The sequence below is a fragment of the Callithrix jacchus genome, chromosome 14 (genome assembly GCF_049354715.1).
Source record: "Callithrix jacchus isolate 240 chromosome 14, calJac240_pri, whole genome shotgun sequence".
Taxonomy (NCBI): Eukaryota; Metazoa; Chordata; class Mammalia; order Primates; family Cebidae; genus Callithrix; species Callithrix jacchus.
Genome location: NC_133515.1, coordinates 99,658,865 through 99,676,113, shown reverse-complemented (window position 1 = coordinate 99,676,113; position 17,249 = coordinate 99,658,865). Strand labels below are relative to the sequence as shown.

Here is a 17,249-nt window from a genome sequence, read left to right as displayed (position 1 = left end):
GTGTGGTTAACATTCTCCCAGGGATTTTCCCCACCCCTGCCACACGAAGCACGTCACTCCTCCTGGCATCTCTTACATCTGCCCTATTTTCAAGGAAAAGGAGTCAACAGTGACATTGAGTTCCTCTGACACTTCTTTCAGTTCTGCCTATTTATTCTCTGCTCAGCATCCTTTGATAGATCTGACTGCTCTGCTTCTAGAAATGCACTTTACCTCTCGTCAGCCTTCCATCACACTATGATGCATTCCTCCCACTGGCTGTCCCTTCACAGTCACCTTTGCTACAGCATCCTCCTCTCTCCAAGCTTGCGTCCCTGCAAAGCCAGGCCTGTTAGCCCAGCTCTCTTCCTGCTTTCCACTCTCCCCAGTCCCCCCTTCAACTCTACCCTATGAATTACCACAGACATTACAATAGCAACAGAACATTTTATAAACCTTTTCGTGTTTAACTTCATATCTAATGATTTTAGCTGATACAGAAATCTATAGCAAAAAAATATTCTCCCCCAAAAGTTTCAAAGGATTGTTCCATTGTTTTCTAATTTCTAGTGATTTTACGGAGGTGTCTGAGGTCACTCTGAGTCCAAACTTCTTTCATGTAACATGTCTTTCTCTTCAGAAGACTGTATCCCTAATATTCTGGGAGGTCATGTGGTATGCTGTCATGTAAGAGGCATTTCTATCTGAGGATGCATATCCTCAATTCAAAGTAACAGGCTGGAATTATTTCTTGTAATTTCCTCTCCTCTATTATCCATGACATCTCTTTCATCTATAACTTGAATATCAGACTTGTTTTTTAAATATCTGCTCTCTTATTTTCTAGCTCTGTATTTTGAACCTAACTTCTAGGAAGATTTCTTGCTTTTTATCTTCCAACTCTTCTGATTTTTATATACCAACTATCATATTTTTAATGTCCTAAAATTCTCTTAATTGTTTCTCTTTTATACAGTGCTACTGATATTTCACAAATTCAGTATCTTCTCTTATCTCTAGGTAATAGCAATGATAATTTTTAAAGCTTTCTTCTCAGTGTCTGGTATCGCTTTCTTTCAGTTCCACTTTCTGTATGTTTTGCCTTTCTTATTCATTTGCTCTGCCTGCTGGAGTCTAACCTCAGATATCCAGGAAGCTCTGCAGGGGTGACAGCACCTATTCATTTGTTGGCTTCACTATGCCCTGAGGTGCACTAACCTTTGAGGACCATGTCTCAGTATCAATAAGGCTCTTTTCAGAGGTTACTCATTTCTCCAGAAAAGAACTCTCTCGACTTTTACTTGGGGAATATGCTTGCATCTAGGAGCAGAGAGTGGGAAGGAAACCAGAGTTTGGACATTCAGATCATACATTTTCTAAATGCCCAAAATTTCAAGCCAATTACTCACTTCATCCTATGCTGTGTCTAATATCCAGTAATCTGAAAGTTTTCTAGCTCAATATAGAGGCCCTCTGCCTCAATGCATGAGTTTAAAAAAAAAAAAAACCTCTTGTCTCACATGAAAAAAAGAAAACAAAAAAGAAGGAGAGACAGCGAGGGAGTATTTGCCAGACTTTGAGGCATCTGGATAAAGAGACTCCAACGTTTCTCATATGAATTATCAGTCCCACCCCTACTTCTGCAGTACTGGATGCCAACACATTCTGAGGCTTCCAAAAGTTAAATCTGACAAGAATCAAAATTAAAACTGATCAAGAACAAAACTGCATACATGCCATAATTATGACTATAACAAATATGTTAATATCCCTATATGTGAAAGACTGAAAGGGAATAACACAAAATGAAAACAGTTGTTGTAATAAGCAACATTCTTTAACCTAATTCCTTGGTAGCATTTAATTTTTCTATTAAAAAATTTTAATGGAACTGAGTCAAAGGAGTTTGTTTTAAAACTTCACTCAAACTTTCTAAATCAGAGAGTATCATCAAGTAAGGTATCATTCGTCAGACACGACTTTCACAGGGCTGTCATTCACCCATCCCACAAAGAAACAAAGATGCCTCCTGCAGGCTCATACCGACCTGCATGCCAGCTCTTCGCACCAATCTTTAGCTCGGTGTTTATGCTCATGCCATGGAATGATCATCAGGGAGTCACCGTTAAAACTTAAATTAAAAAAAAAAAAAAACATTTAAAACACGCATTACGTCAATGACTTAGCCACATAAGGAGTATGATGCAAATAGCATCTCTATAACATTAATCTCTAAGATTTCTCCTTAAAGTATTTTAAGTGGTACAGGATACATATTATATCTATATTATGTAAATGGGAAATACCATATTGCTGAATAGTAAAATGGCTCCAAAAGAAAAATTACAAACAAAAAATTTGGCAAGTAATTAAAGGATGGTATGGGTAAGTTTTCACTCACATAGTCTAAGACACTTATCAAGAGCCTGCATTGTATGTTTGTGTATAAAACCAACATAAAAGGTCTCCTGCCCCACCAGCTTACAATCCAGAGCAGTGCTGTTCAACAGAACTTCCTATGATCATAGAAGTGTTTTGAAACTGTGCCATCCAATACAGTAACCACCAGTTATACGTACATGCTCACCAGTTATAAGCACTTAAAATATGGCTACTGACATTAGAAAAGTGATTTTGAATTTAATTTTAATTAAGTTAAATATAAATAGCCACATGTGGCCAGTAGCTACCATATTAGGTGGCAATAGCAAGAGTAGAGAAATGATTCTGCAGGTTGAAAAGTATCACTAAAAAACCACAGAAAGAAAATCTAGGCCTCGTATGGTAGCTCACACCTGTAATTCCAACACTCGAGGAAGCTGAGGAAAGAGGACTGCTTGAGCCCAAGAGTTCAAGGCCAGCCTAGGCAACATAGTGAGACCGCATCTCTACAAAAAGTTTTAAAATCAGCCAGTTGTGGTGGTGGCGTGCCTGTAGTACCAGTGTCCCAACCACTCAGAAAGCTGATGTAGGAAAATCACTTGAGCCACTGCAGTAAGCCATGATCACGAAAGAAATCTAAAGGATGCAAATATAAGGCCTGAATGAGTATAACTAAGAATAAAAGGAAGGTAAATACAGTGTGGTAATAGAGAAAAGCAATGTTCAACAAATCAGGTGACCTGAGAAACAGAAACAACCTGTCTTTTCACAAGCTAGGCACTTTCTGGCACGCAACTCTCTACACTGAAGGGCTTCAAACATTCCTTCCAAAGACCCTTTAGCTTTAACATCCATGAATCCATGAAAACAACTAAATCATTCAGAATTAAGAATACAGACAAAAATTGTTAAACTTCAATTGCCTTGCTTAGTTCAATAAAACATTTTCTCTAATATTTCTGGGTATCAATAGTAGCATTTTCCTTAAATTTATCATAGCCCCAGAAAAAGGATTGCACTTTCTTATATTATTAGGTTATACAACATGCTTTGCACAAGAAACACTTCATAAACGTTTGAAAATTATGTCGGTGAAGAGACTGGTCTTCATGTAAAAAGTAATAAGAAACCACTGGCGGGTTTCAAAGCAGAAGAGGGAGGCTAATGAGGTCTGAAAAGGGGCAGGGATGATACATCAATCAATGGCATCACCCTTGCAGTTATTACTATTGGGGTAAATTATCCAACGTCAAGGTTCCCCATTAAATATAAAAAATAAGAAGTGTATTATATTGTACATCTAAAACACAGATTTTCAGCTAGCATGTAATATCTTAGCAAACCATGTACCAGGGATATGTTTTCAAAGGTGCAGGAGTCCATAATTTTTAATTTCTGAATCACACAAATGATGACTTAGAAGGATGTCACAACCATACTATTTCATTTGCCACCAAATAAAAAACTATTTTATTTGCTTCCATGTCAATAATATTTTATCACAGATCACTAAAAAGTAAAAAAGAAAATATCTACATACAATGATGATGATAATAATATTCACTCTTGGAATGTAAGAATAAATTATAGCAATGGATTGAGGAATGAGGAGAAAATAAATAAACCTGGCAAGCTATTATAACCTTTCTAATTAAAGCAGACACGGTTCCTTAAGCTACATAAAATGTTTTCTAAAAGAATTTTAGAAAAATGTATCACAAGTTCAGATTTGTGTTTTCTATTCAAAGTATCTGTTAGATAGAACAGTTATTAGGAATCCTCAGCAAAATAATACTTATTTGGTATTTTGAGACTAGTAAGTTGCAAAATGGTATCTTTAGTGAACAGAAAGAACAGATATAGATAGATAGATAGATAGATAGATAGATAGATAGATAGATAGATAGATAGATAGATAGATGATAGATAGATAGATAGATAGATAGATAAATTTTAAACAAAACACATACTACAAACAAGTACTACTCAGAGTTCCACTCCGAAAGGTAGGACTGAAGAGTCCTGAGTTAATAAAGTATTTTTTCTGCCCTTTCAAGGTACAGCACAACAAGCCTGTTTCTAAATTTGCTGATCACCACTGATATGATGATGAGGAGGGCAATAATAGCAGTACTATTACTACCGCCATAACAGCAATGATTAGTGGCAACAATAATCCTTAGCACTTACTGATCTCTTACTATGGATTAGATACAATACAATGCTGTTAACATAAAATGTCTCAATTTAGTCCTTTCAATCTAATGTAGTAGGTATTATCTTCCTCATATTATAATGAGAAAACTAAAGCATTACTTAACTGTCCATTCTTTTTTTTTTAATTGCATTTTAGGTTTTGGGGTACATGTGCAGAACATGCAAGACAGTTGCATAGGTACACACAGCAGTGTGTTTTGCTGCCTTCCTCCCCTTCACCCACATTTGGCATTTCTCCCCAGGCTATCCCTCCCCAGCTCCCCCCCGCACTGTCCCTCCCCTATTCCCCACAACAGACCCAGTGTGTAGTACCGCCTTCCCCATGTCCATGTGTTCTCATTTTTATCACCCGCCTATGAGTAAGAATATGTGGTATTTCATTTTCTGTTCATGTGTCAGTTTGCTGAGAATGATGTTCTCCAGATTCATCCACATCCCTACAAACGATACGAACTCATCATTTTTGATTGCTGCATAATATTCCATGGTGTATATGTGCCACATTTTCCCAGTCCAGTCTATCATCGATGGGCATTTGGGTTGGTTCCAGGTCTTTGCTATTGTAAACAGTGCTGCAATGAACATTCGTGTGCATGTGTCCTTATAGTAGAACGATTTATAGTCCTTTGGATATATACCCAGTAATGGGACTGCTGGGTCAAATGGAATTTCTATTTCGAAGGCCTTGAGGAATCGCCACACCGTCTTCCACAATGGTTGAACTAATTTACACTCCCACCAACAGTGTAAAAGTGTTCCTATTTCTCCACATCCTCTCCAGCATCTGTTGTCTCCAGATTTTTTAATGATCACCAATCTAACTGGCGTGAGATGGTATCTCAGTGTGGTTTTGATTTGCATCTCTCTAATGACCAGTGATGATGAGCATTTTTTCATATGATTGTTGGCCTCATGTATGTCTTCTTTTGTAAAGTGTCTGTTCGTATCCTTTGTCCATTTTTGAATGGGCTTGTTTTTCTCCTGTAAATCTGTTTGAGTTCTTTGTAAATTCTGGATATACGCCCTTTGTCAGATGGGTAAACTGAAAAAATTTTTTCCCATTCTGTTGGTTGCCGATTCACTCTGGTGACTGTTTCTTTTGCCGTGCAGAAGCTGTGGAGTTTGATTAGGTCCCATTTGTCTATTTTGGCTTTTGTTGACAAATGCTTTTGGTGTTTTGGTCATGAAGTCCTTGCCTACTCCTATGTCCTGAATGGTTTTGCCTAGATTTTCTTTTAGGGTTTTTATGGTGCCAGGTCTTATGTTTAAGTCTTTAGTCCACCTGGAGTTAATTTTAGTGTAAGGTGTCAGGAAGGGGTCCAGTTTCTGCTTTCCCAACACCATTTATTAAACAGGGAATCCTTTCCCCATTGCTTGTTTTTGTTAGGTTTATCAAAGATTGTATGGTTGTAGATATGTTGTGTTGACTCCGGTGCCTCTGTTCTGTTCCATTGGTCTATATCTCTGTTTTGGTACCAGTACAATGCTGTTTTGATTATTGTAGCTTTGTAGTATAGTTTGAAGTCCGGTAGTGTGATGCCTCCTGCTGTGTTCTTTTTGCTTAGAATTGACTTGGCTATGCGGGCTCTCTTTTGGTTCCATATGAAGTTCATGGTGGTTTTTTCCAGTTCTGTGAAGAAAGTCGATGGTAGCTTGATGGGGATAGCATTGATTCTGTAAATTACTTTGGGCAGTATAGCCATTTTCATGATATTGATTCTTCCTAACCATGATCATGGAATGTTTCTCCATCTGTTTGTGTCCTCTCTCATTTCGTTGAGCAGTGGTTTGTAGTTTTCCTTGAAGAGGTCCCTTACATTCCTTGTGAGTTGTATTCCTAGGTATTTTATTCTTTTTGTAGCAATTGTGAACGGCAGTTCGTTCTTGATTTGGCTCTCTTTAAGTCTGTTATTGGTGTAGAGGAATGCTTGTGATTTTTGCACATTGATTTTATATCCTGAGACTTCGCTGAAGTTGCTTATCAGTTTCAGGAGTTTTTGGGCTGAGGTGATGAGGTCTTCTAGGTATACTATCATGTCGTCTGCAAATAGAGACAATTTGGCTTCCACCTTTCCTATTTGAATACCCTTTATTTCTTTTTCTTGCCTGATTGCTGTGGCTAGAACTTCCAGTACTATATTGAATAGGAGTGGTGAAAGAGGGCATCCTTGTCTAGTGCCAGATTTCAAAGGGAATGCTTCCAGTTTTTGCCCATTCAGTATGATATTGGCTATTGGTTTGTCGTAAATAGCTTTTATTACTTTGAGATACGTTCCATCAATACAGAGTTTATTGAGGGTTTTTAGCATAAAGGGCTGTTGAATTTTGTCAAATGCCTTCTCTGCGTCAATTGAGATAATCATGTGGTTTTTGTTTTTGGTTCTGTTTATGTGGTGAATTACGTTTATAGACTTGCGTATGTTGAACCAGCCTTGCATCCCTGGGATGAATCCTACTTGATCACGATGGATAAGTTTTTTCATGTGCTGTTGCAATCGGTTTGCCAGTATTTTATTGAAGATTTTTGCATCTATGTTCATCATGGATATTGGCCTAAAGTTTTCTTCTCTTGTTGAGTCTCTGCCGGGTTTTGGTATCAGGATGATGTTGGTCTCATAAAATGATTTGGGAAGGATTCCCTCTTTTTGGATTATTTGGAATAGTTTCAGAAGAAACGATACCAGCTCTTCTTTGTGTGTCTGGTAGAATTCGGCTGTGAACCCATCTGGACCTGGGCTTTTTTTGCGTGGTAGGCTCTTAATTGCTGCCTCGACTTCAGACCTTGTTATTGGTCTGAAGTTTTGGCTTCCTCCTGGTTTAGGCTTCGCAGGACACAGGTGTCCAGAAATTTATTAACTGTCCATTCTAACAAACTAATAAACTGACAAAGCCAGGATTTGAACACAATCAGATAGAATCCAAAGCTTACACTTCTAGCTAGCATACTAAACTGCCTGTAGAAAGGACATAGGGACTATAGTCTAGTCCCCAAACACTTTTCTACCATTCTCCTTCCATGCATAAGGAGCCACCTGTCAGATCTGTACACAGAGGTAGAGGGCAATTTTTTTTTTTTTGAGATGGAGTCTCTCTGTGTCACCCAGGATGGAGTGCAGTGGCGCAATCTTGGCTCACTGTAACCTCTTTCTTCCAGGTGCAAGCAATTCTCCTGTCTCAGTCTCCTGAATAACTGGAACTACAGGGGCCCACCACCACACCCAGCTAATTTCCGTTATTTTTTTTTCAGTTGAGATGGGGTTTCGCCAAAACAGTTAGGGTGGTCTCAAAACCCCTGGCCTCAGCTGATCCACCCACCGTGGCCTCTCAAACTTCTGGGATTATAGATGTGAGCGAGCCACTGCACCCGGTTGGTAGAGGGCAATTTGAGCCTTTCCAAGATTAAATATAGAAAACCCAAAAAGACCATTTACATGTGTATTTAAAAGATACATTTAAATAATGATATATAACAAATACATTACTAGCCTAATAAAACTAATATCTAGAGAATATGATTTAATTTTAGGTTTGATCACTGATGTTCATGTAAAAACAAAAAACTCCTTCTTCTTGCTCTTTTTATTCCAGGATGTTTCTATAAAACAACGTATATAAAACCAAATTTTAGGCATTTAAAATGGTTATAAAATCACCATAAGGCCTTTATTTTGCTTCAAATGATAACATTTGAGAAATAAACAGGATCTTCTCTCCAGACAAGATAAAAACTCCTTAAATTCAGGATTCTTGTTTGTCTAGTGCTATAGCCTCAACACCCAAAATAGTCCCTGGCATTGAGCAGACTCAAAAAACACTATGTAGATTGAATGAATTAATTGCCAACACAACAAAAAAGGTTTTAAGTGATCTCATGGATATCACAAAAATTTAAGATTGGAATATAACAATGGAAGGCGACAGCTTGTTCATAAAAAAAGCCAGGTTTGTCAAGGAGGTACATTTCTATAGAATCTGCAGGCCTGAGAGTAAGAATAAAAACACTTTACTAATACATATCATTAAACTGATGGAAGGGCAAGCAACACTAGTAGTAACGGCATACATCTACTAACTGGATAGCTGGATATCTCGTTATATCTCAGTTAATAACAAAAGACAAGTATGCAACCCTAAATGTCATCATTCTTTACATTTCAAATTAATTGACTGGCTCTGTTCTTACCTTCTTAAAAATGCCCAAATTTTAGGTAACTTACTCTTTCATTAGGAAAGCAGAATAATAGAATGTTTAATAAAGTTCAGAGAAAACTCTTTTCATGGATTCTATTTATCATTAAAATATTAGACATTAAGTCAATTACTAAATGGGTTAGGTGAAACTGTAGCCTGAAAAGAGCCTAGAAGTCATACTGTTCCTTCCACAGAACTATAGAAACTTTGGGTAGGTGTAAAACTTACACTTTGAATCTCAAGTTCTATAAACATGAAACTACATTTACATATACTTTATTTTATCTTATTTGTCTATTTTTTTTCCACTGCTTGGGAAGTCTTAAGATTTAAATACATCATCTCCACTAAAAAAAAAGCGCGGGGGCGGGGGGCAGAATTATATGGTAAACTCAAATTATCTCTTTACAAAATAATGGCTGCTTTTGCTTAATTTTAGGATTCTTTATATTAGAACCCTATTCATTGTTTTATTTCAAACAATAAACTATGCTGGTTTTCATCTGAAGGTAACATTTATCTGTCAGCAGGAAAAGAACGAATATAACAAGTTCTATTATATTCAACAATTCTCCCACCAATTATTTCTCACACTAAATATAAATGTTTTATTTCAAAGAAATTTCATGAAGAATCAACTTTCAAAAAGTTCTTTTGTTCATGTTCTATACCTTGGAAACAAAAGATTAAATAGTGTATTACTCGTAATTGCCACCTTTTAGTCTTTGGCTTTAAAATGTACAGTTGTATTTATTTCTATTATTTAGCAGAGAATAAAATGTTCTGGCAAATAAAGAATAAAAATAATAATAATTTAGGCCTACATGGATAACTACACTGTGGTTACCATCACTGAACAAGTCAAATTGATCTGAAACTCAATGGGAAACCAATTAAAAAGCTAGTTATCACCATAACACAAAGTTGAAGAAAAGCTGTCTGAAGGCATTATTCAGAGTTCTCTTCCGAACCAATGGAATTCAATTTCATTTATAAATAACTTAGAAAACAGGGTAGAAACTAAGAAGGTAGTTGAGATGTACTAGTATTCTCAGAGGTTAGTAATGTGTAAAAGAGAGACAAGAGTGAAAAACAACAGCACTCTAGGAATGGATTCACCTCCTCCCACCACCAGCTTAATCTCTGGGACCCAGCTACCTCACCTATTTAGTAAATACTGTGATACTGCCTGCTCAAATGAAAATGAGACTAAAGCAAAGATTTTCTTGAATTCTAATCCATAATACATAAGTGTATGCTCATAGAGAAGTCTAACCTCTGTGTTAGAATTGTGAGTCTACCTTTCAGAGCTGTAGAACCTTGATGGAGTTATTCAACCTGCCTGTGCCTCACTTTCCTCACTAGTGATAACAAAATTTTCCTCATTTGGATTAGGAGACAATCAGATTAGTTAGTACATAAAATACCCTGAGAAGAGTACCTGGCATACAGTAAATGTTATAAAACATCATTATTAATACCAGCAAGATGGCTATTAATAATAATTTTCGCAAGTAGTGAATACAAGATATATATGACTCTGGTTGACATTTCAAGATCTACTTTATGATAAATAACAGCATCATATTAATAATTATATCAATGATTACATTTCCAAATACCTAACAACTGCTATAACCTCCACTCATACTATCCTGAGTAAAATGCAATTAACAGTAATAGGAAAATGTGATCAGTTGATTTATGAAGTAGAAACAAGTAACCATTTCCAAAAGGCAATGTCTCTCCCAAATGCTTCAAACCAAGTTTTAAAATTAGTTTTTAACCATGAGCAAAGGACAATTTGATTATTATAAAGAAGAACTAGATGGGAAAATCATTAAAGTATAAGAGAAAGTCACAAACTTCAATGAGAAGTATTAAAGCATTTCCCAGAGCCAGGCCTCATGGCTCACACCTATAATCCCAGCCTTTGGGGAGGCACAGCAAAGGGAAGATTACTTGAGACCAGGAGTTTGAGGCCAGTCTGGGCAACAGAGCGCGATCTCAAAAAAAAAAAAAAAAAAAGACTAGCAAGGATGTAGGGGAAGGTGTCACAGGCCTGTAGTCCCAGCTACTTCGGAGGCTGAGGTGGGAAGGTCACTTGAGCCCAGGAGGTGGAGGCTGCAGTAAGCTGTGAATGTAACACTGCATTCCAGTCAGAGTGACAGAGAGAGACTCTGTCTCAAAAAAATTAATTAATTAATTAATTTCCAACAAAAGTCAATTATAGAACTGAAAAAGGCTGCTCGCTCTATACAAGGTGATTCAGGTCAACAAAACAAGAGGTAACAGATGACTAGAGATGTACTGGTACGAAAATTGACTTTCACCAGTACCACTTGCCTCTCGGACAGATCACCCTAATTTTGAACGGCAGTCATTGACGGTCCTCAGAACAATAAAGGATGCCTACGCTCATTGCAAAGAGAGTCACCAGGAAGGAAAGGCATCCTCAAGCATCATTTCAACGGCCTTGCACTTTATCAAGAAGAAGCTAAAATGACCCACATCAAAAAGTCTCCCAAACAAGTAATAAGTTTTACATTGTGAATTTGGTGTTATATACATAAAATATTTATGAATATATAGGTCTTACTGTTCATTTATGTTTGGTATGATGTTCATATTTGCAATATTACACTGATGAAAAACAGGGACTCAAAACTGATCAACTACAATTTTCATTTATAGTAATCAACTAACCTATAGGTTCAAGATTGCCAGTATTCCATTCAGTGAATGAGAATATATATTAAATATGATAACATGAAAAGATATGAGATCTGAGTCAACAAAGGATTGATGAAAACAATCCTCATATAGGCGAGGCCCAAAAGTACATATCTACAGCTATCAGATGGGAAGAAATATGAGAGCAGTCTAATAAATTCCACTCCCTATTCTGTCACTTAGACTGACACAGGACCAGTGGAGAGAAAAATTGAGAGGCCCTTATTTCACACAGCTTGAAGACAAGCAGACCCTGACAAATAACCTTTATACTATTAATGACACTAGGAAAACCACTTCCAGAACAAAGATAAAAATGTGACATTTAAATTTATCAACTACAAAACTACTGAAATGTACCAAAATATTCATGAATTGTATCAGTGTTCATTATAAAACCTAACCCTATGTGAGTATGTAGTGTTAATGGATTTTGAACAAAAGGATTAGAGGAAAGAATATTTTTAAATCTCCTTTTCATTCATCTCACCAAAAAAGGCACAAATTATGTCTATGCAGACTTCAAGCCGAAGGAATACTGATTTCTTCACTGCCACCATTTAGAATCCCTGTAGGTTCTTGCCTCTAAACTGTGCTGAATGGACATTTCGCATACTATTTATAAAACCATCAACTCTGCCAGCCTCTGTATAATACTTAAACAGTTCTTGACTATTTGCAAGCACAAATATAAAGTTCTAAGCAACTACATATGTAATCGGCAGTCCTAAGAGACAGACAATATTTTCTTTCCCATTTTACAGGAAAAGAGACACAGGCACAGAAACACTAAGCGGCTCTTGCAGGGTCAAATAGCTAAGTTGTAGCCAGTTTCAGAGTCTTATGGTCTCAGCCACTACGATATTTTACTTACTTGAATATCACCTTTTCCATCTCAAATTCCAGCTTCCCAATGGTGTTATTGCAGCCATTGTAGTCCAGATTGGTTTCTAAATCCTCGCTACTTATCTGGACAATCATGTAGCATTTAATCTTTTGATAGTATATAAGTGGTATACTTCTCATGTTCCCTGGAGTTCGTATCTATTATTTTGTTAATTACCTAGATTGTCTCCCCACTAAAAGTAAATATTCATTCTGGTAAATACCCCTTTGTGTCTATCACAACTCCCAGTGCTGTTATATGTGTAATAATAACTTATAAGCAATAATTTTAACTAAATTTATATAAATGCATTATTTCACTTAATCTTCAGTCATAAACACCCTAAAAGGTAAGTATCACAATTATATATTTGCAGATAAGTGACCCACATGAGCCCAGAAATAGTCACTAATGAATGAATGAATGATCAGTAGTAACAGATCATTGATACTCTCTTAATTCTAAAATCAGAGCTCTCAAAAGAAAAATCTCTTAAGAACTAGAAAGATAAGATTAAATCAAGCTGTGAAAACTTACTGCACATTATACAAAAACTATAAAATTCAACTTAAGAAGAAGACTACATAGCTAAAACTATTTGCTTGTAGATAACCCTTTCTGCATTTATCTCACTGCTACCATAATTATTTGTATACACACATTTCAGGAGGGTACTTTATACTCCTAGGACCTAACTCACAGTAGTATCTCATTGAAACGATTCAATCAAGTAACTAATTAGCAAGCTTCCTGAAATGAACCACTGTGCTACTTCTGACTTGTGAAAAACCTTCCAACAAAAGAAAAAATGATACTTTAGAAACTAAGTTATAAAGAGTCAGTAGGAAGAAAAAAAGTTGATATAAAATATTCAAAAAGAAAAATTAAATAATCACAAATATAGCACATGAACCTTATCTAAATGGATAGAAAGGTAGTATGATTCACAGCATGCATATTTATAATGTTGTCTTTAACTGTGTCAATCAATGTAGTGTTCATTAGAGGAAAAAAATTGAAACCTTCTGATGTGACCAGACCAAGCTTATCAGACTTTCTTCCGTGTTATTAAACCTCTCACGTATTTCTGTTACCGCCATCATCACACTGAATTCCAATTATTTATTTATGTGTCTTGCTCCTTCACTAAACTATGAGCTCCTTCAAAGCTTTCATCGTTTTTGATTCCTTACAGTGATACCTGGTATTTACTTAAACCTTACTACATATTTCACAGATAAATAGATGAATAGAAGGATGGACAGACTGAAGGATGAATGAAAGATTATGTATAAATAAATGAAAAAACAAAAGCTATCCCCAAATTATAAGGGTATACAAATACTGTCCTGTGGCAAAACATTCAAAAAATATATGAGATTTTTTCAAATGTTCATAATTTTTAATTCCCAAAATGGACTATACAACTTCCTATTTTCTACCCATGCCATCAGCAACAATGTAACATTCTATAGGACAGGTGACTCTTTGCCTGTGTATGAGCATTTATGAGTACAAAGAGATATGGAATTTACGTGGGCATGGTGGAAGCTAACTGGAGTTCCAGCTACTGGGGAGGCTGAGCAGGAGGATCACTCATGCCCAGGAGTATGAGACCAGGAAAGAGAAGAGGAGAGGAGAGAAAAAAGAAGAGAAGAGGAGAGAAAGGAGAGAGATGGAAAGTCCTAAGCTATTAATAAACAAATGTGCCCTGAGATACTGCTGTGCAAGTCTATTTCAGCCTTTTATAATTATGAATTATTTGAATCTAGGCAAAATTACACTGCAGACAGGCATATAATCACAGTTGAAGAAATGAAGACCCTGGAAATGAAGAGGGAGAGGTTCTGATGTCAGTTCAACAGAACGTAACTGGGAAGACAACGGTGTAGCTATCTGCAGGACAAATAAGTCTAACACACTTCTAGTGTTGATGATGTTCTAACTTAAACTGGAGTTAGGTAGAGAAGGGAAACAAAACACTAATTTGGAGAAAATGGTTCTTATGATTTTTAATACAGATTTTTAACGACGTAATACCATTCATTCATTCCACAAACCTTTACTGAGCAACTGAAATTTTTAAAAATACAAAGATATTGCTCCTGCCCTCAAGAAACATAGAAATAGGAAGACCAGAAAATAGATACTATAATAATAAGATAACCATTGAGACACAAAGTGCCACTGGTATTCAAAGAGAAAAAAAATGGCTCTGAGAGGCAGGATGAGACCCAAGGGTCCAAGAGTGAAGTGGGATACATGTGACTGTTTTTTTAAAAAACACTCCATAAATGCCGTTGAGAGAAAACGCATAGCACCAACTCTCCCAAACACCTGCGGCTGACAGTACATGAGGCTGTGTACTGTCACACATGTACATGGCAGCCTCTAGCATGGCAACTTGGAAAAAGTACATCTCTGGTTCTCAATATATTTGAGCTTTGCTTATTTGTTGTTAGCAGTAATGGAAAGTCCATGTGTTAAAATAGACTGTATTTCAGCTACATTTCTTGATCACTTTCTGCAATTTTCAGATTAAGGACCCTTTCACCTGTTCCTAATTCTGAAATCCATTTAAAATTCAACTGCACAGAGAAGCTAACCTTATAGTGCATACCATAAAGTGGCTGGTGGAACTCATATTTTGATTAAACAAATCATATGTTATGGGAAAGGACAAAATAGGTTCCATAACAACAGGGATAAGAACTCAACTCATGAGATGAACAAACCTACAGAAAACAGATTAGTAAAAGATCAGCTTAGAAAAATTACTTTAAAACACTAAAAGAGAACTTCCGCTTTGAAACACAGTGAAGTATGAAGTAACAGAAACAGTACTGAATTTCTTGAATTAAACTAAAAAAAAAAAAAAACAAACCTACCATCAACAACAAAATAAGACAACAGGACACCAGGAACTGCAGGATGATGATACTAAGGGAAGGGGAAAAAACATAGGGAACCCACCAGTGCCCTTGCTCACTGAAGAGAAGTGACAGGCTGAAGCATAAAAAAGGGACATCCAAACAGAACCTGGCAGGCCTTCTGCACTGCAGAGACAGAGTTTGAAAGTCAGAAAGCCAAGTAGCTAGAATTTACAGAAAATATATCAGAGAAGAAAGATCGTGCACTCAGAAAGAAAGCTCCAAAAATCCTGGGAGGGTTCCCTCTACCAACTGACTAAGCACTGCTCAGTGCATACCTGTGATGAAACTGTATATACAAGGATGGGGAAAGAACCAACCAAAGGAGCAGAAGAAACATCCCTGGACCTCACACAGGGCCAGGAATAGTTCATGTTCTCATCAGCCAGAAAAGAAAAAAATAAACTGTTAATTTGTAGGGTATCAGTTTTTATTATTTATTATATCATATATCATTTATTTATTTTATCTATAATAAGAATATTTCCCCAGCAGCGGAGCAAACTTAGCCTTAGAATAAAGGCTGCTCTGTTCCCACTAACAAAGCTAAGAGCTAAGCATCAAAAGTATCAAAGTTTTCGAATAACTTAACCGTACCCCAGAAAAAAGCTTCAGAATACTTTCAGGAATAAAAAAATCTACATCCCAATTACGTAAAACTCACAATGTCCATCGTCTGATAAAAATTACCAGGTATGTAAAAAAGAGGAAATTATGGCTCATAACCAGAAGAAAAATCAGTTTCTTGAAACAGATCAATAAATAACACCAATGAAATGAGAAGAAGAGGCACAGAATATCACATTCCCAGATCAAAATTCTAGGAATGAAAAACATAGTCTCTAAGCAAAAAAAAAAAAAACTGGCATCAATTACAGACAAGATAGAAGAAAAGAACAGCAAATTTAAGGACACAGTCGTAAAAACAATCCAAAATAAAATCAGCATAAAAAAGAACTTTTTTAAATGGGCTATAAGATATGATCAAGTAGCCACATACATATAATTGGAGGAGTCCCAGGAAAAAAGTGTACATATTGGGAAGAAGAAACAGGGAAGGGAAATAGAAAATTTGAAGAAATAGACATAAATGTCCTAAATTTGGTTAAACTCATACGTCCATAGATCCAAGGAACTTGATAACCAAAAATGAGAATAAACACAAAGAAGAACACACCAAGGCATAAAATAATAAAATGGCTCAAAACTAGTTATAAATAAGATCTTAAAAACATCTAAAGAAAACAAGACACATTATGCAGAGAAACAAAGATGGGAATGACAGCAGACTTCTCCTTAGAAGCAATACAACCCAGAAGACAGAAGAATAGCTTCAGTGAGGTACTAAACAAGTACAACTATTAACCTAGAAATCTATACTCAGCAAAAATATTTTCCAAAACCAAGCAAAGCCTTCTTCACACACATAAAAGCAAAAAGAATTCATCAACAGCACTGCAAAGCATGCTAAAGAAAGTCTTTCAGGCTGAAGGAAACTGATACCAGATATAAACTTGTATCTACACAAAGCAATGAAGAGGACTGGAAACGGTAAATACATGTGCAAATACAAAATACACTTTCAATTTTTAAAAGTTACTGATTTAAGCAAACTAATGAAAATGTATTATGGAGTTCATAACACAAGCACGTATAAGTTAAATGTATGACAACAATAGTACAAAAGCCAGAAAGAGGAAAATGGAAAAATACTATTCTAAGTTTTTACATTATATGTGAAGTACTATTAGACTATTTGAAGGTAGCCTATTATAAGTTAAAATCTACTATAAACCCTAGAGAAACCACTAAAAAAGAAGTATAATAACAATTCAATAAAAGAGATCGAATGTAATTATAAAAATATTCAATTCAAAAGAAAGCAGAAAAAGAAAAAAAGGGAAATAATTTTTAAAAATGAGACAAGTAGT

At 36.0% G+C, this 17,249-nt stretch overlaps 1 protein-coding gene across 6 annotated transcripts in view; it reads right to left on the bottom strand.

The window, feature by feature from the left end:
- The window catches only part of NBAS (NBAS subunit of NRZ tethering complex), a 454,285-nt gene that overhangs the window by 294,816 nt on the left and 142,220 nt on the right, over positions 1-17,249 (bottom strand). For all 6 annotated transcript variants that reach the window (XM_078349936.1, XM_054245191.2, XM_054245193.2 and 3 more), the window contains one exon: positions 2,027-2,110. In XM_078349936.1, coding sequence (XP_078206062.1) covers positions 2,027-2,110 — 84 coding nt within the window. The remainder of the gene's footprint in view (positions 1-2,026; positions 2,111-17,249) is intronic.